Source organism: Nematostella vectensis, chromosome 7 (assembly GCF_932526225.1).
Source record: "Nematostella vectensis chromosome 7, jaNemVect1.1, whole genome shotgun sequence".
Classification (NCBI taxonomy): domain Eukaryota; kingdom Metazoa; phylum Cnidaria; class Anthozoa; order Actiniaria; family Edwardsiidae; genus Nematostella; species Nematostella vectensis.
In genome coordinates, this window is record NC_064040.1 from 1,121,096 (window position 1) to 1,145,394 (window position 24,299).

General features: G+C 40.0%; 3 protein-coding genes and 2 long non-coding RNA genes across 5 annotated transcripts; 4 read left to right on the plus strand and 1 right to left on the minus strand.

Moving 5' to 3' along the window:
• Nucleotides 1-1,508: 1,508 nt before the first annotated feature.
• On the minus strand, nucleotides 1,509-3,190 carry LOC125568390. The gene is made up of 2 exons (XR_007312324.1): nucleotides 3,095-3,190; nucleotides 1,509-2,866 (listed from the first exon to the last, which is right to left on the minus strand). It is a non-coding gene; the product is annotated as an uncharacterized LOC125568390 (long non-coding RNA).
• Nucleotides 3,191-3,648: 458 nt separating this feature from the next.
• LOC5502447 (potassium channel subfamily K member 13) lies at nucleotides 3,649-6,692 on the plus strand. The gene is made up of 2 exons (XM_001623578.3): nucleotides 3,649-4,494; nucleotides 5,563-6,692. The coding sequence occupies exons 1-2, from the start codon at nucleotides 4,179-4,181 to the stop codon at nucleotides 6,633-6,635; spliced, it is 1,389 nt and encodes a 462-aa protein (XP_001623628.2). The 5' UTR covers nucleotides 3,649-4,178; the 3' UTR covers nucleotides 6,636-6,692.
• Nucleotides 6,693-10,198: 3,506 nt separating this feature from the next.
• On the plus strand, nucleotides 10,199-14,524 carry LOC5502446 (E3 ubiquitin-protein ligase RNF217). The gene is made up of 2 exons (XM_001623577.3): nucleotides 10,199-10,940; nucleotides 14,068-14,524. The coding sequence occupies exons 1-2, from the start codon at nucleotides 10,330-10,332 to the stop codon at nucleotides 14,357-14,359; spliced, it is 903 nt and encodes a 300-aa protein (XP_001623627.1). The 5' UTR covers nucleotides 10,199-10,329; the 3' UTR covers nucleotides 14,360-14,524.
• A 449-nt stretch (nucleotides 14,525-14,973) lies between these two features.
• Nucleotides 14,974-24,170, plus strand: LOC5502438 (serine/threonine-protein kinase VRK1). The gene is made up of 12 exons (XM_048730101.1): nucleotides 14,974-15,334; nucleotides 15,744-15,796; nucleotides 16,421-16,490; nucleotides 17,015-17,211; nucleotides 18,222-18,320; nucleotides 18,983-19,115; nucleotides 20,185-20,305; nucleotides 20,892-20,950; nucleotides 21,265-21,440; nucleotides 22,579-22,665; nucleotides 22,753-22,854; nucleotides 23,250-24,170. Exons 1-12 carry the CDS (start codon nucleotides 15,124-15,126, stop codon nucleotides 23,475-23,477), a joined length of 1,536 nt encoding a protein of 511 aa, XP_048586058.1. The 5' UTR covers nucleotides 14,974-15,123; the 3' UTR covers nucleotides 23,478-24,170.
• LOC125568264 lies at nucleotides 21,834-22,213 on the plus strand. The gene is made up of 2 exons (XR_007312214.1): nucleotides 21,834-22,128; nucleotides 22,172-22,213. It is a non-coding gene; the product is annotated as an uncharacterized LOC125568264 (long non-coding RNA).
• Nucleotides 24,171-24,299: the final 129 nt, after the last annotated feature.

Sequence of the window (24,299 nt, forward strand, 5' to 3'; positions counted from 1 at the left end):
GAGCCGGAGATAAAGTTAAGGTTGGGTTCAGGTTACGAGTACGATTGTGATTTACAAAAGTGTCAAAAAGTTGAACATTCAGGTCGGTCATTTTGAAGTTACACTAGTTAAAAAGAGATTCGGTCTTTCACCTCTCAGTCGAAGACCAAGGGTAGTAGATCGAGTTTTAGAAGTCGCTCTTTTTAGCAAGTCTCCGATCTTGGATCTTAGAATTCAACGGGTGGCTCGCCTTTTAACTCTTTCTAGGAGGACATTTTAAGTCTTAAGCTGCCGGGGGACCAGACTTCAGTGGCGAAACAAAGCTGCGACTTGACAAGGAACATGTACAGAGTAGGCCTGACCCTGTATCTGTAATTAGGACACATGTCCTCTTGAGCAGACCAAGCATTCTGTTGGCCTTGTACAACACAAATAGAATGTGGGTGTCCTATGTGAGATTGCCCGGTATTGTGCTCCCGAGATCTTTTTCAATGTTGATGCGCTGAAGACTTGTGGCGCCAAGCGGATAGTCCACCAGTTTGGGCGATTTCTTTCGTAATAGACTGTCAAGACATAACTAACACTTGGTAGCGTTGAAGTTTTTATTTGTTTCGTCGCTCCATTTGTTAGACTTGTCAGGTCATCCTGAAGAGCTTCACAGTCCTTTATCGAAGAGATTCTTCGGTATAGCTTTGTGCCGTCTGAGTATATAGCGGTGTGCCTTTGTCTGTGGCGTCTGCTAGATCGTTGATGTAGGTCCTAAATAGAAGGGGCCTATTAGGCTTTCTTGAGGGACCCCGGAAGTCACTGGGAGGTGACGAGAGGCCATGCTTTCTATAACAACCCTAGCTACCGAGTTGCTGTCACATGTAAGTTTGTTTTCTATATACAAATTTCAGTAACTGACGCGAGGATGCAGAAATACATTTGTGGAGAAAATATTTAAAATAAAAATGAAACATGGACAAGTTGCTTTATTTCGATACTAGAATTTGTGTCTTTAGTAATTTTTTTCCAATGACCTTTGAAATTTTCTGATTCAGGCTTGAATTTTCAAATTTGTTTAGTGTTTTCGACGCGGGTACCCTGTGGTTTTTGGATTACAGAAATATTGGAAAAAGATATAAAACTGGGGCAATTTGCTTTTGTTTCGATATCCAAACTGGGTCTTTAATCAACTTTGACCAATGGTATTTCAAAATTACTGATTTAGACGTGTATTTTATTATTTTGCCGTTTTAACGACGCGGGTACCCTGTGTTTTGCTTCGAAATGGAAGAATCACAAATTTCAGGATGTTCCACCAAAGGGATTTTTGGGGACTTTTAGTATGTTAACTAGGTTGTATCACTTGTTCAAAATCCGTTGAGAGAAATTCTGTTGCAATTAGTCCCACCTGAAACCACAGATTGACTGGACTACATTGGAATTAAGAGTCTAAACTGATCGGTTCCTGATGTGCTGATGAGTAACAAGTTAGAAAGTTAGCGGGTAAAATATGGCCGGGGTAAACGAAAAGTAATTCGGGATATATCCGGGTTTTTTATTCTGGTAAAAATGAGTACAAATCAGGCCCAAGTACTGCGAGAATCTCCTCATCATCGAAGTACGTTAGCAGGGTTTAGTTGTATATAAATGGATTTTATTGTGTTGTATATAAATGGATTGTATTGTGTTCCGAACCTGTTCTGAGACGCATTCTTCTTAAGGTATCTGCTAATTTTCATGAAAAAACTTTCTAGCTCCAAGTCAAAGCTTTCTACATATTTATTACTGGAGAAAAACAGGATGAAAACACACCACCACCACAGGTCCCCCAAGCTAATATGTTGTATTTTACTTGTCTTATTCACTGTAAAAATATGGTGCGTTACAATAAAAAACAATTGGGACGAAAAATGTAATAAAATACCTTCAAACTTTTCTAACCAGTTTGTGGAGTTGTTATTTAAATCCTTGTGAAGTTTGAATTCAAATTTTTTTTTGGAACGCACTATATATTTACAGTGAATGAGACACGTAAAATACAACATATTAGCTTGGGGGACCTGTGACACCACACAAATCTTTTAGGTGTCTAAACGTGGAAAAAAATTCTCACAAAACAATAAAACTTGTTCATCCCACACCAACTCAAATAGCCCACAGACGCTTATGTTTTTCTCTAAATATGCGAAAATGAAAATAGGGATCATCCACATAATTTTACTCCCAGCAAACAACTTGAAAGTAAGAGGAACTTTTTAAAAAAGCCTGAACTTACGAGAAAATCATAACAGATAAAAAGCACAGTCGACAGTCTTTACCTATGTACGAAAAATCAGCTTTAAATAATTGCGACATTGAACAGCTTCTGTTTCTATAAACTGTACGTTATTTTTAACCATAACTCACACCCTGTGTACTTCTTTGAACCATAATCGTGTTGAGTCCACCTCTATCTTTGCTTTTTTTTACCTTTCCCTGGATGCAAATTTCAGCTGGTAGATTAAAAACCATGCCATTGCTAAGCAACTACAACTTCCTCTCATTATTCAGTACCGTGTAGCTATCAACAAGTAGCCTCTATCAGCAAAGCAGTAACGGTGAAGGCAATCCTCCCAGCACTTATTACAAGTTAACATCGTGCGTCCCTTTCCGCCGTTTCTCCGCTACGTTGACTCATAAGGAATTGATATCGATACGATAACCACACATATATGACCTTAATGAACCTGCACAGGAACTCGTCTGGATTTCACGGCCCATGGAAGACGTCAAGGAAGTTAAATATCAGACGCAGCAATTAGCGCTAATTATATGCCTTCATATCTCAGCCACTGTTTCTTGGTTAATTATTTATCGTCTAATTCTTTTGAATTGCATACTGTAGTATCGGCGAGGCCACCTCGGTAGAGGTGAAGAAAGTAAGTACATAGTATCAGTCAAGGGGAGAGGGGAAGGGGGTTTCCGAAAAAATCCCCCCTTAAACATTTGGATTCTGTGTGAATCTGTGTGAATGCGAATGATTTAAAGTAACGGTTTAATTTCATATCCTTATGTGCACGAGGTGCATGCCCTGTCGTCTTTTCTTCTGATGCTGTCAAACTTCGTAGCCAACATAGAGTATACCCACCTATTATCGAGACAAATCCACTAACCGCAATAATGAACTAACCGCAAGCGTGTGTGTAACATCCGATGGTTTCTTCCTACGTTTTTGTAATTTGATTACTGTGACGGGTACTTCCGGCTTGAGAGGACCATTCGGGAACACGGGTAACATTCGGGAACTCGGGGACCATTCGGGAACACGGGGACCATTCGGGAACTCGGGGACCATTTTGGAATTCGGGGCATTTCAGCCAAGTTAGAGGCAATTTTGTTGTTTATTATCAACTTTGTTCCTACTGCAAATGTTTTAGGACCGAATATTTGTTATATCGGGGAGGTGAGTTAATCATCTCTTTATATATTTTTTTCGCTTTTTTTACGCTTGATATTATTCCTTTGGATTTTATTGCACTTGATATTATTCCTTTGGATTTTATTGCGCCTTTTTTTTTTTTTTCTTCGAAAATTGAGCTTGTTCATTTGACGAGTTGGTCACTGGACCTCATGATCACCCTGCCTGAGACCTTTCGAGATGAGGGGGTTCCCCTAGGGGTCTTCTATCTCTCTTAACGAGTTCATCATCTGTGCTGTGTGCTGACGGCGTTGTCTCATGTTTCGAGCATACACCAAACGACCGCCTGTGTGTACACTGACCGATATCTATCGCCTCCCGTGTCATTACAATGTTTGCTTTTACGATTTTCTTGTAAACATACTTGGATTTTATCATACTCAAACTCGACACAATCTTTATAATTGATTATCAATACGTCGGCACGGTTGGCGTGTTGTGAACAATAGGCTCTTCATTCTATTATTGGCTCAACGCTAACAACGAACTCGGACGGTATCGCCTTTGCAACACGTACTACACAAGTTATCTTCAAGGATTGGCTTACTCTATAAACTGCCTTAACAAAACAGATAAGTGTTTGCTGTTAATTCGAGGGCCGACACGAGAGGTGCAGAAATTAGACCACAAAATATTACGCGTTGCGACGGGGCAGATGGAAATATTACGTTGATGTCCCATAGCCCATCAAAGTATACTGGAATGTGGCTTCTTTATCTTTTACTGTCGTAGTTAGACTGTAACCTGGATCACAATGAGTGAGGAAGGGTTCAAACTAGCGATTTTATGGATTGCTTATTTTCTATACATGCTCATAGGAGCTTTTATATTCATGAGCCTTGAATACAAAAATGAAGAGCAAGAGTTGCGAGTGCTGAGTGAAAAATTGGAAACGCTTTCCGCAGAAAATTCAACGGCCACGTTTGGATCACTAAAGACGGATAAACAGAGACAATTTCTTTACGATTTTTGCTCTCACGGGCTGGCGCTGAATCCTGGCGGGGAGCATCACTATCAATGGGACCTAGCCGGTTCTTTCTACTTCGCTGGGACGGTTATTACTACAGTTGGTATGTCGAGCAGGATTAATTCCCATTAGCGATCCTTGACACACAAAAAATCATAACAGATTTCTAGATCCCTTTCCTAAGTAACACTTGACATGTTAGCCCAGACCACATAACTTTCAATGACTTAGAACCCCCCAAAAAATTATCTTATTTTTATTGACCGTTATCGGATTGTCCCAAACTGATCCGTGTCCTAATTAGTCCTGAGTTGACCCTAAAGATGAAAGACATTATGCGTTATTTGTTGCTCCTTTTAATTCAATCTTTTTTTTTTATTGATTTTCAAGTTGGTGTAATCAACCCCCACGAACGAGTTCTCATGACGTGTGTTGTCTTGTTGTTGATCATTATGTTAATCCTGTCAGATGTAGTGACTTATCTGACTTATCTCGGCCGTCCTCTTCGGTTAAACGAATTGTCATGTAAATTCGCTTAACTTGCTTATGTTTTACGTTTACGTTTTACTTTTCTGCATAATTTGGTGCAATTGTACTAATGTTACTAAAAGGTACCAAAAAGCGTTATCTATATTTGCTCCTGTCTTTGTCCAACAACTCGAATGCGGTTATCCCACGGGAGAACCTCCGAAGTAGATCAAGATGGAACATCGCAATAAATTTAAGTCTAATACGATTACTGTCTATTGTGTTCTTAATGCAAGATTTTCACAACTACAATCTGTAAATTGCTCTAGCCTCTCTTGAAGTGAAAACTGATTGGTCGATTGTTTGTAGTAAATTCCACCATTTTATTTATTTCATTTTTTTGTATTTTTGCGAGGACTTTCTTTTTGACGATGGCGAGCACATCAGAATTTCAGGTCAGCGTAGAACGTGTCATAGGATACCATAGAGACATGCCATAGAGAACGATGGGCGGCAACCGGAAGTGGAAGTTTAGTATCTAAAGATTCTTATAGAAAAAAAAATGATTAAATATACGTCTCTACTTTTATCTGGTTAGAGAAAAACCTCACAAAAAAAGAAAGAAGTGGAACATCCCGAACTCATACTCGATTCATATTTTTTGTTTTATTTTAATTGCTACTTTGATTTTCTTTCTCTGCAGGGTTCGGGCTAACCGCACCAGTCACGCGTGCAGGCAAGCTGTTCTTTCTCCCATACTCGCTCTTTGGTATTCCCCTCCACGTGCTTCTATTCAATACAATGTTGGACCGGACAGTTTATCTTATCACGGGCCTACTGCGCAGACTCCACCACAAGTTTTCAACAGGCAGCCCACTATCTGACTGGGAGCCTAGTACGACTCTGATAGCTTTGGTGGCATTCCTCTCGATGTCCATATTAGTACTGTTATCGGCACCACTCTTCGTGTTTCTAGAGGGGTGGTCGTATTTCGAGTCTGTTTATTTTGCTGTGGTAACATACACGACTGTAGGGTTCGGTGATTTCGTACCAAGCTCATCCCCAACAGATGATAATCATAATCACACACTGCATTATAAGGTCGGTAATTGGATGGTTATTATTGTGGGGATCATGTTCATGTACCCGGCGATAGCAATAATGGCGACGGTTTATAAACACGTACTGAACGGTTTGTATGCGAAGATTCTGGCCTGTTGGAAAAAGAGTAAATCAAGGAATAGGACAACGGACCTAGGAGCCCCGGTCCAGAAACCGGACGCCATCTCAGGCTGCAGTAGTACATTGTCAAAAAAGCCTTCTGATTTTGATAGGATGTTTGCACAAAGGGTGCTCAAGGATTGGCAGAATCGATGTAAAGCGAGCAAAATGGGGACTGTGAATAGCGTAGAAGCCTCCATACGTAAAAGCCGCGTTTCCTTACCGCGAGATTGGGTAGCAGAGAACGAATTAGCTTTGACCAATAGCGGACCAGACTCGTCTAATCACGTGACCGGTCGGGTGCAAGTGACGTTTAGTCACGTGAACAGCCTTGAGGAGCTGCTGGCAGCCGAGTCGAGGATCACGATAGAGTTTAGAGAGACACTAGACAGGCTGCATCAACAGAGGCAAAAGCTACTGCATTCGAGTAGAGACGAGTTTGCGGATATAGCTGAGGGCGCTGGCTCGAGTACTGCGGTCTCACAGGTTAAAATAACTGCAATATCTGTTGAACCCTGTAAAGGCGATCCGCCAGATGGAAATACATCTAGTTAGAGCGCGCTTGAGTATGTAGTGTCAACTTGATGGGAAAATAAAAATTACATTCGTAGAGATACTAGACCAAGGGGAATAAGTAGGGAGGGGAGGGAGAGAGCTTTCTTTCACCTAGTGAGTAAGCATGACAACAAACCAAGCGCCCATACGTGTGCTGCAGTTGTCTAACTAAATCACCGTAAAGAACCTGTATGAACCTATGAGGAACATCTCTCTTATTCCACGTTAATAATAGCCTTTTTACCGACAGTGCCGGAAAATACTACTAATCCTGAGGGCTTTGGTGTAATGACCGAGGCTTTGCGTTTATTCTTTGCCATTTTTAGAAAATTTTCCGTAGGGTAATAGGACAATTCCGTAATGCCCACTGAGGCAAAATGCCATGACTACCAATTAGCTAATCACAGCGCGCGTACAGTCGTTGTCATATAATAATAGCGGAGCCAAGGGCGGCCGCAGGCCGCGCGCGTAGCCCCATAGGCATAGAAATATGGTATAGATATGCGACTTGATTTTTGTGGTCATCGCGCGGGTACCCTGTGGTGTCGCCAGCCAGCCAGTCAGTCAGCCGCGCGACTCCCAGGCCCCACTCGGCCCCGAAATGGCGACTAAATACAAGCACGGAGCAAGGGAAAAAGTTCTTGTCGATTATGCGATGATTATTTATTTTGCCTCAAATTTTGTGACTTAAGAATAAAGTCAACTAGAGGAGATCTACTAACATTCATTCACGCCAAGATTTATCTGGTTTTAGCTAGTAAATTTAAGCAAGTAACAGTTCACATTAAAAAGCGAACAGAACCACAAGAAAGCGACCAAAAAAAAAAACAAAAAAAACAATGCAAGGTGAGTTTCGGACGACTATTTGTATTGTCTATTGAGGATATGACAGTTATTAGGCTTTTTGTTGTCCTTTTTGTATGCTTTGAGAATGCGATTACTTAACTTAGTAATCAAATTATTTGAGCATAACAAGTTTTGTTTTGACATTCTTCGTTTTATCTATATTCTTGATTGTGTTGAATAAAATACAATACAACAAAAACTGGAATTCGTCTTTAATAAGACTTCTTCAGGGCAGATTGATTGTGTTGAGATATTTCATAAAGGCTAACCAATATCGTGTTGCATTTGTCAAATACTGCTAAAGAAGACCGTTCTTGTCTTTATATCCTGTGCTCTTAGTCCTAAGAAGATACATATCCTTAGAAGATACAGCAGCTTTTTCAACTTTTCCTTACCGAGGATAAAAAAAACCTATTTTCAATATGTATTGTTGTTATTGTCTGCATCTTGCATCTCATGTGTTTATTTTTTTTCAAATAGTTGTGGAAAATTAGTTAGATTATAAATGGCTTGATAAAAAGATTGTTTTAAAAGAAATAATAAATAATTGTTTTCACTCTTTTATGAACCAGGAACTACCTGAGGGCCAAGATGAATGCTAAAGACTGGAAGACATGAGAATTAAAAATCATGTCTTGAAGAGAATAGTAGGATGTTCTTATTCACTAGCCATTTGATACCCCCACACCCATGGTCCCAGGGGAGGGTGGGGGATTAAACTTTAATAAAAGCCTGTTTCCAAGTTAAGAGTCAAAAACAGTCAATACCACCACCCCTATTGACATATTCTTGTTAAAAAGTAGTCTAAAACCCCACATTAACCCCTGACTTCTGCGGGACCATAAGGGAGGGGGCGCAAATGACTAGTTCATTACTATGTGATTCAGCAGTACACACTCATAGGTTTTTTTAGAACAAGATACTTATATAATATAAAACTAAAAACAAACTTTTGCTTTTTAAATAATAAATCTGTAAAGAAAACAGTTTTCCATCAACCTAAAGATAATGGGAAAGGGGATATTTTAGAAAAATACTGAATATAATTATCACATTATTGTTATTATATTTTCTTTTCAAACATTTAAGGAAGAGTCATATTTCTTCCTTTTTCTTCTCCGTGTTGACTATTTTTATGCAATTGATGCTCTTTGCTATTTCCCCTCTACACCAAAAATAAATTAATGAACAGATTTGATTTTTAAATTAGAAATTTTCATTTATTACTTTCACTGATATTTTCTTTTTAGGATTTTCTTTCCAAGTCTCTTGCCCATTACATTTATTTTAGATGTTTAGATTTATTTCATTGGAATAGTTAGATCCAGGGTTTCTCAAAACACCAAAATAAAATGCATTACTGGATGTATATTTGTAGATATTAATTCCCATGGGGACAGAAAATCACCGCTTAAAATGGTACATTAAATCTTCAGCATTTCATCTTATCTAAAATTGTGTCTGACACTATATTCCATCTTTGAAATTCTGTTTTATCCATTGTTCTTCGCAAGAACAAAGCTTGTCAGAATGTAGCTTTACAAATGTACATTAATGGAACTTTTATTGAGGGGAAGGGTTTTTTAGGGCAAGATACTTAAACTTTATAACACTAGCAACAACCTTGTTCTTTTTCAATAATAGAATTCTGTTCACATAGCTTGGATAGCAAAGACATGGCCTCTTTAGAGGCCTGTGGTGGTGAAAGGGTTAAGTTAATGGGAAAGGGGAAATGTCAAGAACTGCTCAATCAAATTATTTTCATTACTGTTATATTTTTTTCACCAAACCTTTCAAGTTGAGTCAACTCACATTATATCTCCTCTCCCGTCGATTATTTTTTAGTCAATTGATATTCTTTGGTTCCTCTCTATTCCAAACATAGATCAATGAAAGGGTTAGGTTTGAAATTAGAAGTTAGCATTTTCAATCTGTTTTTTCTTCATTGCATTCATTTGGGAGTAGGCCACCAACAACAAGGCCACTATATGGTAAAGTGGGGTGCACCAATATGTAATGCATGAAAGGAGATATATTTTTGGATTTTAATTTCCAGAAATTTTTCTGAATATTCGGTCCACTAAATCAATACATAAAAATCACAGTATGGCATCTAAACAGTCTAAATATATTATTTTGAATCTTTGGAATGCTGTTACATCCATGACATTTTCTGCACAAGGGCAAAGATTGTGGGAGTATTGTTTTGATTAAAAAAAAGATATTCATAATGGAACTTCTATGATGGGACATAAGAATTTACCATTAGACTCTTGACAACTTTGACAGCCATATCCACACCAGGAGTTGTGTTTGTTAACTTTGATGTACTGCATAATTTAAATTATTGAATAAGGCCTGTATCCATTTGGTTGGTACAATAAATAAATCTCAGTAGAGAGCAGGAACCTAGATCCCCCAATAATACCTTTGATCAGTCAACACAAAAGGTGTTTATGCTGGCTCCGCTTTTAGACAGTGCCTAAATCTATATATTAATAATCTTCTGTTCCCTGGGATAAAACACATAATTCAATGAAATATATTAAATCTATTTCACGGCATCCATTTCAAAAATTTGTTTCGTCAAAAGCGGAAGTCAATAGTGACCGGTCACGCAATCCGCTCTTTTATGAAAGATCCCCTGAAGCGGAAAGCATAACATTACGCGTGAACTAAAAATAGCTAAGGTTGAAAGACTATAAAGCCCGCGCATAAAACACAACGTGTGCAGTTAGCGTCAGCACAGAGGCGAGAAACAAGTGCAGTGATAGGCTCTGGACGCTTGTGAGACAGCCTATAAAGCTCACTGACATAACAGACATATTTTTTCCCTTGTTCAAGAATTATGAGCTCCACTTATGACCCATGCTATGTTTGTCTCACGTTCGTTGCATTGTCGGAATCAGTATTAAGCGAGTGTTGTGGGGGTAAAACATGCAAGGAGTGTCTTCGCTATCATATAGAGGAAAAGGTTACTCAGGGCATCGTGCAGATAATATGCCCATTTGAGAACTGCGATGGAGTTCTTTCTGAAACTGTTATCAAGGAAATTTCAGATGAAGAGATTTGGAAAAAGTACGTAAAGTTTAAAGTGGATCGCGATCCAAATTCGAGCGTTAAGACTTGCCCTAATTGCGCGATGGTTTTCAGAAAACAGCCTTTAAAGGAACAAGATCAGCAAAACGTGTGCGCAACAAAATCCAAGAAAAAAGAGAAAAAGGAACAAATTTCCAAAGATTGTAAAATAGTTTGTGAAGAATGTAAATTCGTGTGGTGCTTTGACTGTCATGCCCCGTGGCATTATGGGATATCCTGTGAGAAGTTCTGCAAAGGAGACACCTCGTTGAGAATCTGGGCGAGAAATCGCGGGGCTCTCACACGGAACGCGACACAATGCCCGAAATGCCGGGTGTACATCCAGAGGATATCGGGGTGCGATAGCATGGCCTGTTCTAGGTAAGAGAATTTAGAGGATATCGGGGTGCGATAGCATGGCCTGTTCTAGGTAAAAGAATTTAGAGGATATCGGGGTGCGATAGCATGGCCTGTTCTAGGTACGAGAATTTAGAGGATATCGGGGTGCGATAGCATGGCCTGTTCTAGGTAAGAGAATTTAGAGGATATCGGGGTGCGATAGCATGGCCTGTTCTAGGTAAGAGAATTTAGAGGATATCGGGGTGCGATAGCATGGCCTGTTCTAGGTAAGAGAATTTAGAGGATATCGGGGTGCGATAGCATGGCCTGTTCTAGGTAAGAGAATTTAGAGGATATCGGGGTGCGATAGCATGGCCTGTTCTAGGTAAGAGAATTTAGAGGATATCGGGGTGCGATAGCATGGCCTGTTCTAGGTAAGAGAATTTAGAGGATATCGGGGTGCGATAGCATGGTCTGTTCTAGGTAAGAGAATTTAGAGGATATCGGGGTGCGATAGCATGGCCTGTTCTAGGTAAGAGAATTTAGAGGATATCGGGGTGCGATAGCATGGCCTGTTCTAGGTAAGAGAATTTAGAAGATATCGGGGTGCAATAGCATGGCCTGTTCTAGGTAAGAGAATTTAGAGGATATCGGGGTGCGATAGCATGGCCTGTTCTAGGTGAGAGAATTTAGAAGATATCGGGGTGCGATAGCATGGCCTGTTCTAGGTAAGAGAATTTAGAGGATATCGGGGTGCGATAGCATGGCCTGTTCTAGGTAAGAGAATTTAGAGGATATCGGGGTGCGATAGCATGGCCGGTTCTGGGTAAGAAAATTTAGAAGATATCGGGGTGCGATAGCATGGCCTGTTCTAGGTAAGAGAATTTAGAGGATATCGGGGTGCGATAGCATGGCCTGTTCTAGGTAAGAGAATTTAGAGGATATCGGGGTGCGATAGCATGGCCTGTTCTAGGTAAGAGAATTTAGAGGATATCGGGGTGCGATAGCATGGTCTGTTCTAGGTAAGAGAATTTAGAGGATATCGGGGTGCGATAGCATGGCCTGTTCTAGGTAAGAGAATTTAGTGGATATCGGGGTGCGATAGCATGGCCTGTTCTAGGTAAGAGAATTTAGAAGTATGGGGTGCGATAGCATGGCCTGTTCTAGGTAAGAGAATTTAGAGGATATCGGGGTGCGATAGCATGGCCTGTTCTAGGTAAGAGAATTTAGAGGATATCGGGGTGCGATAGCATGGCCTGTTCTAGGTAAGAGAATTTAGAAGATATCGGGGTGCAATAGCATGGCCTGTTCTAGGTAAGAGAATTTAGAGGATATCGGGGTGCGATAGCATGGCCTGTTCTAGGTGAGAGAATTTAGAAGATATCGGGGTGCGATAGCATGGCCTGTTCTAGGTAAGAGAATTTAAAGGATATCGGGGTGCGATAGCATGGCCTGTTCTAGGTAAGAGAATTTAGAGGATATCGGGGTGCGATAGCATGGCCGGTTCTGGGTAAGAAAATTTAGAAGATATCGGGGTGCGATAGCATGGCCTGTTCTAGGTAAGAGAATTTAGAGGATATCGGGGTGCGATAGCATGGTCTGTTCTAGGTACGAGAATTTAGAGGATATCGGGGTGCGATAGCATGGCCTGTTCTAGGTAAGAGAATTTAGAGGATATCGGGGTGCGATAGCATGGTCTGTTCTAGGTAAGAGAATTTAGAGGATATCGGGGTGCGATAGCATGGCCTGTTCTAGGTAAGAGAATTTAGTGGATATCGGGGTGCGATAGCATGGCCTGTTCTAGGTAAGAGAATTTAGAGGATATCGGGGTGCGATAGCATGGCCTGTTCTAGGTAAGAGAATTTAGAGGATATCGGGGTGCGATAGCATGGCCTGTTCTAGGTAAGAGAATTTAGAGGATATCGGGGTGCGATAGCATGGTCTGTTCTAGGTAAGAGAATTTAGAGGATATCGGGGTGCGATAGCATGGCCTGTTCTAGGTAAGAGAATTTAGAGGATATCGGGGTGCGATAGCATGGCCTGTTCTAGGTAAGAGAATTTAGAGGATATCGGGGTGCGATAGCATGGCCTGTTCTAGGTAAGAGAATTTAGAGGATATCGGGGTGCGATAGCATGGCCTGTTCTAGGTAAGAGAATTTAGAAGTATGGGGTGCGATAGCATGGCCTGTTCTAGGTAAGAGAATTTAGAGGATATTGGGGTGCGATAGCATGGCCTGTTCTAGGTAAGAGAATTTAGAGGATATCGGGGTGCGATAGCATGGCCTGTTCTGGGTAAGAAAATTTAGAAGATATCGGGATGCGATAGCATGACCTGTTCTAGGTAAGAGAATTTAGATTATATCGGGGTGCGATAGCATGGCCTGTTCTAGGTCAGAGAATTTAGAGGATATCGGGGTACGATAGCATGGCCTGTTCTAGGTAAAAGAATTTAGAGGATATCGGGGTGCAATAGCATGGCCTGTTCTAGGTAAGAGAATTTAGAGGATATCGGGGTGCGATAGCATGGCCTGTTCTTGGTAAGAGAATTTAGAGGATATCGGGGTGCGATAGCATGGTCTGTTCTAGGTAAGAGAATTTAGAGGATATCGGGGTGCGATAGCATGGCCTGTTCTAGGTAAGAGAATTTAGAGGATATCGAGGTGCGATAGCATGGCCTGTTCTAGGTAAGAGAATTTAGAGGATATCGGGGTGCGATAGCATGGCCTGTTCTAGGTAAGAGAATTTAGTGGATATCGGGGTGCGATAGCATGGCCTGTTCTAGGTAAGAGAATTTAGAGGATATCGGGGTGCGATAGCATGGCCTGTTCTTGGTAAGAGAATAGGACGAGCCCTGTCCCTTGTCTCTCTACAGTTAGCAACACATATTTTTGCCTCTCCATAGAGTTATTTTGTCCAACTGCAAGTGCAGTCTCTACGAACTGAAGAACCGCCTAACCACCCTGTAAGCGCGGCCCTAGGGGGGAGGGGTGCGGGAGTACTTTTTTTTGCTAGTTTCTACGGTCGATAACACAGTAATTGTGATCATTTTTTCCCAGTTTTTGAAGGTTTCAGCTTATGTTAATCAGTATTATGAGTATGTTCTTATTTTTGTTTCTTGAGTATAAATGCTCCTTCGCTAATACTATCTAATACATATTTTCTGTCGCAGATGTCAGACTCAGTTCTGTTACAGATGCGGAAGGCATTTCCGTGGTAACCGTTTCCTTGGCGACCACCATGACGCACTAAGCGTATTTGGTTGCAAATACAAGTATAAGCCTGACAACCCGACTCAGAGAAAGGCTGCGAGAGGGGCCCTTCTCAGCGCTAAGGTCTTGGCGCTGCCCTTTGTAGCTGGCGCCGCGGCGGGGGCTGGTTGCGTAGTACTGGGTCTAGGGATCTTTATAGTCCCTGCCTATGTCTCTTACAAGGTTATAAAGAAAAGGAAAAACGCTAAATAATTAGAGTTTGATTCCTTAAAAAGTTGCAATGTTTCCTCCCATTGTGTCCATTTCCTCCAGTAAGTTAAATGTGCTTGTTCTTCTTCAAGTTTGTTTGATATTATAAAAACGACTGTACTGTATTTTAATAAATAAAGATAATCAATTGGTTGGCTGTTTGCCAAATTTGGTTTCTATTTTATTGTCCCAAACTGAACCGCGTCCAATACAGCGTCCTATAAACCTATTAATGAAATGGCAATATTTTGCGAGCACGAACGCCTGCATTGAAGGCTATGAGCTCGCTAGAGGATCGAAATCGAGTAAAACCAAGGTAAATACAGCCAGTTGAGGTAAGAATGCGTGTTTATTCAAAATAAACAATAGCCTGCTAGCCGGCTCTCCAGTCGGTTTATTCGGAAATTACTATTTTCGTAATAAAACAAGTAATTTCCGGCTAAACACATTGGAGATCCTGCTACCAGGCTACCCTAGCAACACTAGAAATCACTTTGGACTTAAATTGTCCTATAGCCCGTGGACTCTCCTGCCCTTCCCTCGAAGCTTGAAATTGGGCTTCCTGTGTTTGCTCTCCAAATACGGTCATGTTTAGCTTATATGGAGCAGAAATTGGCGGGAACATCAAGTCTTACTCAACAATCAAACATGGCGGTTGAAGTAAAACGAAACTGAGCCTCAACGACTCTAAATAGCGTGGTTACTGGTCCAATTTAGCGATATTACACACTGGAAACCTCCTTACAACTAATCCTTAAGCTTAAAACATGAGTTCTGCGCCGAGAAAGCGGAAAGGTGGGGCCACAAAAGATGATAAATCTGCGAAAAAACCGAAAGCGAGCGCCGTGCGTAAACCCCCAAGAAAACCCAAAGGCATGATTGAGCTTCCTGTAGGCACGGAGCTTACGGATCTTACCAAACAAAAGTGGACCCTCGGCAAGCTCATTGGATGGGGTGGATTCGGTGCCCTATATCTAGGTACTGTAGTGTTAACAAAAGCGTTTGTTAAATAAAGTTGATGGAAAACTTTTGGTTTAGTGGCTTTCGTCTATCAATCGTAAGCTTTTCTTGTTTTCCCATGGACTATGGACTAGGATAGCGTAAACAGTTATGTAATGTTTCTGAAATTCTAGAAATCTTGAAAAAGAACAAGTTTTTTTTACCTTGCTAATGCTGTTTTGGTTAATCTTATTGTATTTTTTTACAATACTTACTTACTCAACTGTGTTACCATGCTTGCTTGAGGGCCTAGTTAGTAAATACATTACAGCTGTTTATTCTTTTGCTCCCCATGCTGTAACATCAACCCCTTTATGATATTTACCTCTAAATTGTTTCCTTGGTGTACAACTAATGCTATTTATCTTTTTTTGTTTACAATGCATAGCTAGTTCTGGTAGTAATGAAGCTGACGAAAATGCAGAATATGTCATCAAAGTGGTACGAGCTTTAAAACTTTACAGGATGTTTAGAAGCAAACTTACATACACCTATTTAAAAAAAGTTGTCATTCCCAAGAGCAAATTATTATTGGCAAATGGCAGTTCTACAGCCCAATGGTCTAAGTCTTAAAAACTTCTTGTACATCAATTGGCATTTTCTTGCGACTCAGGGAAGTCTTGACTCAAAACATTAGATTAAGTGTGAAAGGAGTTGATAATAAGTAAATAATTAGTTAAGTTTATTAATAATGTGGCTCTGCATGCTCTAATGTTTGTTATTAATGAGCCTGGGATAAGGCGCATACCTATGAAGGTGTGCACACATGCCCCTCGGCTGCCAAAAAGTGGGTTTTCCTGGACAAGGCATATACCTATCAGGGGGGCACACACGCCCCTCGGCTGCCAATAAGTGGGTTTTCCTGGACCAGGCGTATACCTATCGGGGGGGATCACACACGCCCCTCGGCTTCCAAAAAAGGGGTTTTCCTGGACCAGGCATATACCTATCGGGGGGGGGCACACACGCACCTCAGCTGCCAAAAAGTGGGTTTTCTTTTATGAAGGGTTGTCAAATACAGTAAACACCATGGTAGAACAGAGATTAAACAATTTTATTTTGTAGGAGCCTCATGCCAATGGACCCCTCTTTACAGAGCTTGCCTTCTATCAAAGGGTTGCAAAACCAGAAAGCAGTATGTATAATTCCATATAAGTACATGTTAACAGTTTTTGTTGTGGCCTGATGAAAAAAGCTTTGTTTACACCAACCACTCAGGGATGAATCTTTCATTCCAGAAACACTTTTATAACAGTCTTGTACCAGCCATACTGTTTAGTTATTGGTCCAATAAGCATTTCACATAAGGGGAAAAATATGAATAGCCTCTCCGCCAAATACTTGCCTCGCCTAAGAGAAAAAGATATGAATTAGTGCCTCCCTGAATAAGTGTCTTGCCTAAGAGAAAAAGACATGAATTAGTGCCTCCCTGAATAAGTGTCTTGCTAAGAGGAAATAAACACATTCTGAACATTCTTCTTAGCAAATGATTATTGCATAAACTTCATCAGGACAGTATAACTCAAAAAATATTACAACTAGCAAAATCATTTTTGTGTCATTAAAAGGGTGCAAATAGTGTGTTTATGAGGTCTTGACATGTGATTATTATCTTTTGTCTGTACTGTCATGTAAATCTGATATTATTTTCTATTCTAGTCAAAAGCTGGATGAAGGCTCACAGCCTCAAGCATCTAGGAGTGCCCTGCTATCTTGGTTCTGGATCTGTAGAACATAAAAATGCCAAAATGAGGTTTATGGTCATGGAAAGATATCATCAAGATGTTGACAACATCTTTTTAAAACATGGGCGGAAATTTGAGATCTCCACTGTACTTACTCTTGGACTAAGGATGGTGAGATTTTATTATGTTTTTGTTTATGATTTTTTATTTTAACTTTTCAATCTTAAATAATAATTTAATAATGATTGAATAACAGGTCTTTTTTACATAAAGGTCTAATATATAAATACAGAAGCTCAACAGGCTGATACTTGACAGTCACAAAGTTAGAGAAATGATCTGCTTTTAAGGGTTTAGTTTTTCTCAAAGAAGGGCTCGAAGAATACATGTTCTGGCTGGACAACTCTATCATGTACAGGAGAGTGAAAATCAGGCTGTCAGTGTTGATTTGGTTGCCTTTCTCACCGCAGTGTAAGGTGGAGGAGAGGTGAGGTGATGTAAGGTGAGGTGAGGTGATGTGGAGGAGAGGTGAGGTGATGTAAGGTAAGGTGGAGGAGAGGTGAGGTGATGTAAGGTAAGGTGGAGAAGAGGTGAGGTGATGTAAGGTGACGTGAGGTGATATAAGGTGAGGTGAGGTGAGGTGATGTGGAGGAGAGGTGAGGTGATATAAGGTAAGGTGATGTAAGGTGGAGGAGAGGTGAGGTGATGTAAGGTAAGGTGGAGAAGAGGTGAGGTGATGTAAGGTAAGGTGGAGAAGAGGTGAGGTGATGTAAGGTAAGGTGGAGAAGTGGTGAGGTGATGTAAGGTAAGGTGGAGAAGAGGTAAGGTGATGTAAGGTAAGGTGGAGAAGAGGTGAGGTGATGTAAGGTAAGGTGGAGAAGAGGTGAGGTGATGTAAGGTGAGGTGGCATTGTATGATGATGATGATGATGATGATGATGATGATGATGATGATGATGATGATGATGATGATGATGATGATGATGATGATGATGATGATGATGATGATGATGATGATTGTACGTGTAGCTGTTATGCTAACTGTATTCTTTATGATAATTGTGACTGTTGATGGTTGTGGTTGTAGGTGATACAGAACAGTATTTGCTACATCTCACTTGTGGTGATAGTAAAGCCCATAAATTCATTTTTATAATGCAGTGTATTTATCATTTTCTACAGCTTGATGTTTTGGAGTACATCCATGCTAATGAGTATGCCCATGCCGACATTAAAGGCTCTAATCTAATGACGGGATTTGGCAAAGGCAAGTCAGACCAGGTAAATATGATAACTCTAACTCAATCAACAGTATCATTACTTCTTTGTGTATAAAGGAACAGCCAAATAGTTACCCTTAAACCCACCCTTTAACAACTGTCTGGTTCTGTAATCTTTTTGTAAGTTTATTTCTCATGGATTTAGAAAGGTAAATCAACAGAAGCTTGAAATGTATCTTTTGCCTATGTGACGTGCTTTGTTAGCTCTGTTGCATGACAGCAAAACTAGAGACGTAAAATACAACAGCTCAACCTTGTGTTGATTTTTGTTGATTACACTTCATCTACATAGGCAGACCAGGTATTCTGCAGCTTGTCTGTAGTTTTTCAAGTCATGCCACCTAGTTTTTCTAAAGCTTGTCTGTTGTTTGTCATACCACCTAGTTTTTCTACAGCTTGTCTGTAGTTTGTCATGCCACCTGGTTTTTCTACAGCTTGTCTGTAGTTTATCGTACCACCTAGTTATTTTAAAGCTTGTCTGTAGTTTGTCATACCACCTAGTTATTCTACAGCTTGTCTGTTGTTTGTCATACCACCTAGTTATTCATACCACCTAGTTATTCTTATATCAACTATAGTTTTTCTACAGCTTGTCTGCAGTTATTCTACAGCTCATCTGTAGTTTTTCTAAGCATAGCCTCTCAGTTTTGCATTGGTTTGTAGGTCTATTTGCTAGATTACGGGCTGACGTTTAGATTCTGTCCTAATGGTGAACACAAGGAGTACAAGGAGGATCCAAAAAGGAAACATGACGGCACAGTGGAGTTCACTAGCCGAGATGCTCACAGAGGAGTTGGTAAGTCAATTAAGACATGACGGTACAGTGGAGTTCACAAGCAGAGAAGCTTACAGAGGAGTTGGTAAGTCAATTAAGACATGATGGTACAGTGGAGTTCACAAGCAGAGATGCTCACAGAGGATTTGGTAAGTCCATTAAAACATGACGGTACAGTGGAGTTCACAAGCAGAGAAGCTTACAGAGGAGTTGGTAAGTCAATTAAGACATGATGGTGGGTTCACAAGCAGAGAAGCTCACAGAGGAGTTGGTAAGTCAATTAAGACATGGCGGTTCAGTGGAGTTCACAAGCAGAGAAGCTTACAGAGGAGTTGGTAAGTCCATTAAGACATGACGGTACAGTGGAGTTCACCAGCAGAGAAGCTTACAGAGGATTTGGTAAGTTCATTAAGACATGACGGTACAGTGGAGTTCACCAGCAGAGAAGCTTACAGAGGATTTGGTAAGTCAATTAAGACATGGCGGTTCAGTGGAGTTCACAAGCAGAGAAGCTTACAGAGGAGTTGGTAAGTCCATTAAGACATGACGGTACAGTGGAGTTCACCAGCAGAGAAGCTCACAGACGAAGTAAAAAAAGCCATTGGAGGATCAGGGTGGGCCACATGCCCCTCCCCTCCCCTTCCCCCCCTCCGCCCCCTCCTGTGAGTGGCTAGTGATCTGTTGTTGAGTCAGAATATACTGACATGAACTTCATGCATGTTGATAACCAAAGAAGTGTAAATCAAATACAAATCCAGTTTTACAGTGGTTTTCAAAAACCATTGAAATACTTTAAGTTTACTTCGTACTAATACACTGTAATGTCTCTGTTCTCTTTTGTTTTGGCTTGACTATTACACTTTAACAACTATATTTTGTTGCACAGGATTTTGAAAACCACTCTATAAAGCTGTAACATTCTTGTTTATGTCCTTGTAAATATTTGCAAAGCCTTTAGAGACCAATATTCAGTCATTTATATCCTACCCATAAACCACTGCTGCTACTACACAAGGATTCTCATGTGCAACCTGATTTGAAATATGTATTTGTGTATTGACTTGTTTTTTGTGTGTGTGTGGTTTGACAGCTCCCTCTCGGCGCGGTGATCTAGAGATCCTTGGATATGTCATGCTTCAGTGGTTATGTGGTAGGCTACCCTGGGAAGATAAACTGAATGACAAGGAGTATGTAAAGGACAAGAAAATGACGTATGTACATTGTGTTGGGTTTAGTCCATTTTGTCTCCCTTTTCTGAGTGGCACATGGCAGTCACCTAAGTCATTAGGCAAATGTATATAGAGCCATTAGGCAACCTGTTGTGTTTCCTAACAACCAGATACTGGTCGATAGACATATAACAACAAGTAATCCCCACAATGGCAGCACTGAAGAGGGCAAAAGCCAAAACCGTCTTGTTATGTAAACATATGCAGGAAAAGGAAACAAAGAATAACATCTACAAATATCTACCAATGAACAATGTGTAGGATAGTACCACATCAAGTATGTGACAGCACTGTGTATTAAATGACTGAGGGAAACAAAGATGACAGGAAGTTATCATAACCTTGTGTGTCCTCAGCTTGTCTCGGTACCCTGGCTATTAAAATAGCTAGATTTTTCTTGATGTTTTTCATGTCAAAGTAATTGTGTAGTTGTAAAATGTTGTTTCTACGAGGGTTTTAGTTATGAGCAGCTGGCACTGCAGGATGTTGCAGGCTCTTGAAGCAGAGCTACAGGATCCCATTGTAGTACATAAAACAATGTGTAAAAAATTTTTATGTATTTATACAGCTATATGGACGATATTCCTAAGCTTCTGAAGGATTGTGGTCTTACTACTGACAGTACCGGTATGGTTTTACCTCTGAACTTACTTACCATTAATGAATTCACCTCTGACCTAAATTTTGTTTTTCATCAGTCAAGCTTTAAACAATCCTTATTTATAGTTTTTTCTACTGTTTTAATAGGCACTATGGTACTAAACAAAAAAAGTTAATCAAGCTTCTGAAGTACCTGTATCTGTCATGCCTTTTTCCATCCATAATTACAGAATAAAGTCCAAAGACAGTAACCCCTCGTGCCACAGGCTTTTAAAGTAACAGGGCTTAAATAGTCTCAAAACTACTTTATCCCTAATACTACGTGACTTTCTTGCTTTCAGAGCTCAAAGAATTCCTACAATACGTTGCAACACTTGAGTATGACCAAGCCCCAGACTATTCAAGGCTGAGAAAGATGTTCCAGAATGGCCTGAAAAAGAGAGGTGTTTCAGATGATGGACGAAGTGTACATTTTACATCACCCCCTGCCAATGGACATGATGATGACAGTAAAAAGGTATGACTGGTCCACCAATGGACATGGTGATGACAGTAAAAAGATAAGACTGGTCCACCAATGGGCATGAGGTTGACAGTAAAAAGGTAAGACTGTTTCACCAATGGGCATGGTGATGACAGTAAAAAGGTAAGACTGGTCCACCAATGGACATAATGATGACAGTAAAAAGATAAGACTGGTCTACCAATGGGCATGAGGTTGACAGTAAAAAGGTAAGACTGGTTCACCAATGGGCATGGTGATGACAGTAAAAAGATAAGACTGGTTCACCAATGGACATAATGATGACAATAAAAAGGTAAGACTGGTCCAACAATGGTCATGGTGTTGACAGTAAAAAGGTAAGACTGGTTCACCAATGGACATGGTGATGACAGTAAAAAGATAAGACTGGTTCACCAATGGACATAATGATGACAATAAAAAGGTAAGACTGGTCTAACAATGGTCATGGTGTTGACAGTAAAAAGGTAAGACTGGTTCACCAATGGACATAATGATGACAGTAAAAAGGTAAGACTGGTTCACCAATGGACATAATGATGACAATAAAAAGGTAAGACTGGTCTAACAATGGTCATGGTGTTGACAGTAAAAAGGTAATACTGGTTCACCAATGGACATAATGATGACAATAAAAAGGTAAGACTGGTCCAACAATGGACATGGTGTTGACAGTAAAAAGGTAATACTGGTTCACCAATGGACATGGTGTTGACAGTAAAAAGGTAAGACTGGTTCACTAATTGACATAATGATGACAGTAAAAAGGTAAGACTGGTTCACCAATAGATATGAGCTTGGCATTAAAAAGATAAGACTGGTTCACCAATGGACATAATGATGACAGTAAAAAGGTAAGACTGGTTCACCAATGGACATAATGATGACAGTAAAAAGGTAAGACTGGTTCACCAATGGACATGGTGTTGACAGTAAAAAGGTTAGACTGGTCCTCCAATGAACATGAGATTGACAGTGAAAAGTTAAGGCTTTTCTACCAATGTACATGGTGTTGACATTAAAAAGTACCTTACCTTGTACCTCACCCTGATCTCTGAGGCCCACTACCTATGTTACAGATGTTCTCTTATGAGATGTAATGTAATGTTTGCCCACTGTATGTTATTTCTAGAAGAAAACAGTACAGTCGAAACAGAAGGCAAAAGGAACTAAGAGCTCACAGGAAAGTGAAGATGACTTTCTGATTGTTGCCCCTATGGTATGAGTCTTTCCGTTAAAATATTGATTTATACTGCTTGCTTTTCTTATTCTTCGATTATGCCACATTTTCTTTACGTATTCCTAGAAAAAGTCTGCTGTCAAGCCCAATGCACGAAGAAAACCCAAAGTGGTGAAGGTTAAAAGCTCTAGCACTAGTGAAGAAGAGAAATCTCCAGTTGCACCCAAGGTCTGTATGTTTCATTGCTCCATCTATCTTCAGACACTGACAAATAGTCACCTGGATGCTTCGTGCTGTTATTTATGTTGGTGATTTAGAAAATAATAACGATTTTGTTGATGGGAATGTTTGAAATTGGCAATAAGTCTCAACATTACATAATATGCATTCCTTTCTATAATATCTTGTTGGTACTATATTTTGTAACACCTAAAGTTTGTGATTTTTGTTAGCGTTTTTGACATTCTAATGATATTAATTCCCTAAGAGAAAATCATGGAAATTGGATTTTTTTTAAATTCCTACCTTTTTTTGTGAAATTAAGTGCTTGCTAAATATAGTACCTATACACTTGTAGTACTCTTTTGGTATGTTCTGATTCTTTGTATTTTTACTCTTTGCAGAAAAAGCTGACAAAAACAACAAAAAAGCGTGAAGTTGAAGAAAACAAACAGGAGGAAAATCATGGGGTTGTGACACATGCCCCAATGATAGGCTTTCCAAAAATGCCAGCATCTAGAAAGAGGCCATCCACAGGAGAGAGTGACTTGTCCGAATCAGAACCTAAAAAGAGGAAAGAGGAGCCCAAAAAACAGACTAAGACAACAGGAAGCAGAAAAAAGAGAGTTTGACTCAAGAAGAGAAGAGTCATTTAACCGGGCAACCTGTGTTATCTAAAAAGGGGAGGGGTCAGAAGGGAGAAAATATAACTGGGCTACCTGTGTTATCTAAAAATGGGAGGAGTCAGAAGGGAGAAAATATAACCAAGCTACCTGTTTCATCTAAAACTTTAGACATATTGAGCTTTCGAACAACATAGTGGATAAATAGCCATATTTTTTTTTTTACTATCACAAGATGGTATGGAAAAAGCACCCCATTAGCCCTGCCTAGGAAGAATGCTGTTCCAATGAGTTTGTAAATACCGTGTGTATTTTTAAAATAAGCTAAACCAAGGCATGTTTCATTTTCTGTGTGTTATCAGGACATCAATTATTGTTCGGAATAAAAATAAACTTTTTTAAACTTTAGGGATCTTACACAAAGTTCAGCAACACTACAGTTCTTCTAGTCTTGGAAATCTATTTTTGGACAAATACTAAATTACCCTAATTCCCATCCGCTAATTCCTTAACAGAAAGCTCCAAGAACTTGCTAAAACTAAATTTGGGTTGTATCTTATAAATGACATGTAATAGCAGCAAAAGAGTTGATCTTATATGTCTGCATAAGAATTGCCATATACAATACAAAGCACTAGAGCGATATTGGGATCAAACATCTGAAAAATCAAAGAATTTCTGCATCTGGCTGGCAATCATCTACTTTGTAGTTTGCAGGAGTTCTCCCCTCTATGTAATTGTGCTGTAGTTGTGCTATGTAGTAGGTGATTTGTGCTACCCCCACTCCTCTCTACTTTGCAGAGGGCCCACCCCCTACTTTGTAGTTTGCAG

Coding starts and splice junctions, on each gene's coding strand:
- LOC5502438 (XM_048730101.1), top strand. CDS start 15,124: ATGAGTTCTGCGCCGAGAAAGCGGAAAGGTGGGGCCACAAAAGATGAT. Junction 16,491..17,014: donor GGTTGCAAAACCAGAAAGCA/GTATGTATAATT, acceptor TTTCTATTCTAG/TCAAAAGCTGGATGAAGGCT. Junction 20,306..20,891: donor GTAAAGGACAAGAAAATGAC/GTATGTACATTG, acceptor GTATTTATACAG/CTATATGGACGATATTCCTA.
- LOC5502447 (XM_001623578.3), top strand. CDS start 4,179: ATGAGTGAGGAAGGGTTCAAACTAGCGATTTTATGGATTGCTTATTTT. Junction 4,495..5,562: donor GACGGTTATTACTACAGTTG/GTATGTCGAGCA, acceptor CTTTCTCTGCAG/GGTTCGGGCTAACCGCACCA.
- LOC5502446 (XM_001623577.3), top strand. CDS start 10,330: ATGAGCTCCACTTATGACCCATGCTATGTTTGTCTCACGTTCGTTGCA. Junction 10,941..14,067: donor GATAGCATGGCCTGTTCTAG/GTAAGAGAATTT, acceptor TTTCTGTCGCAG/ATGTCAGACTCAGTTCTGTT.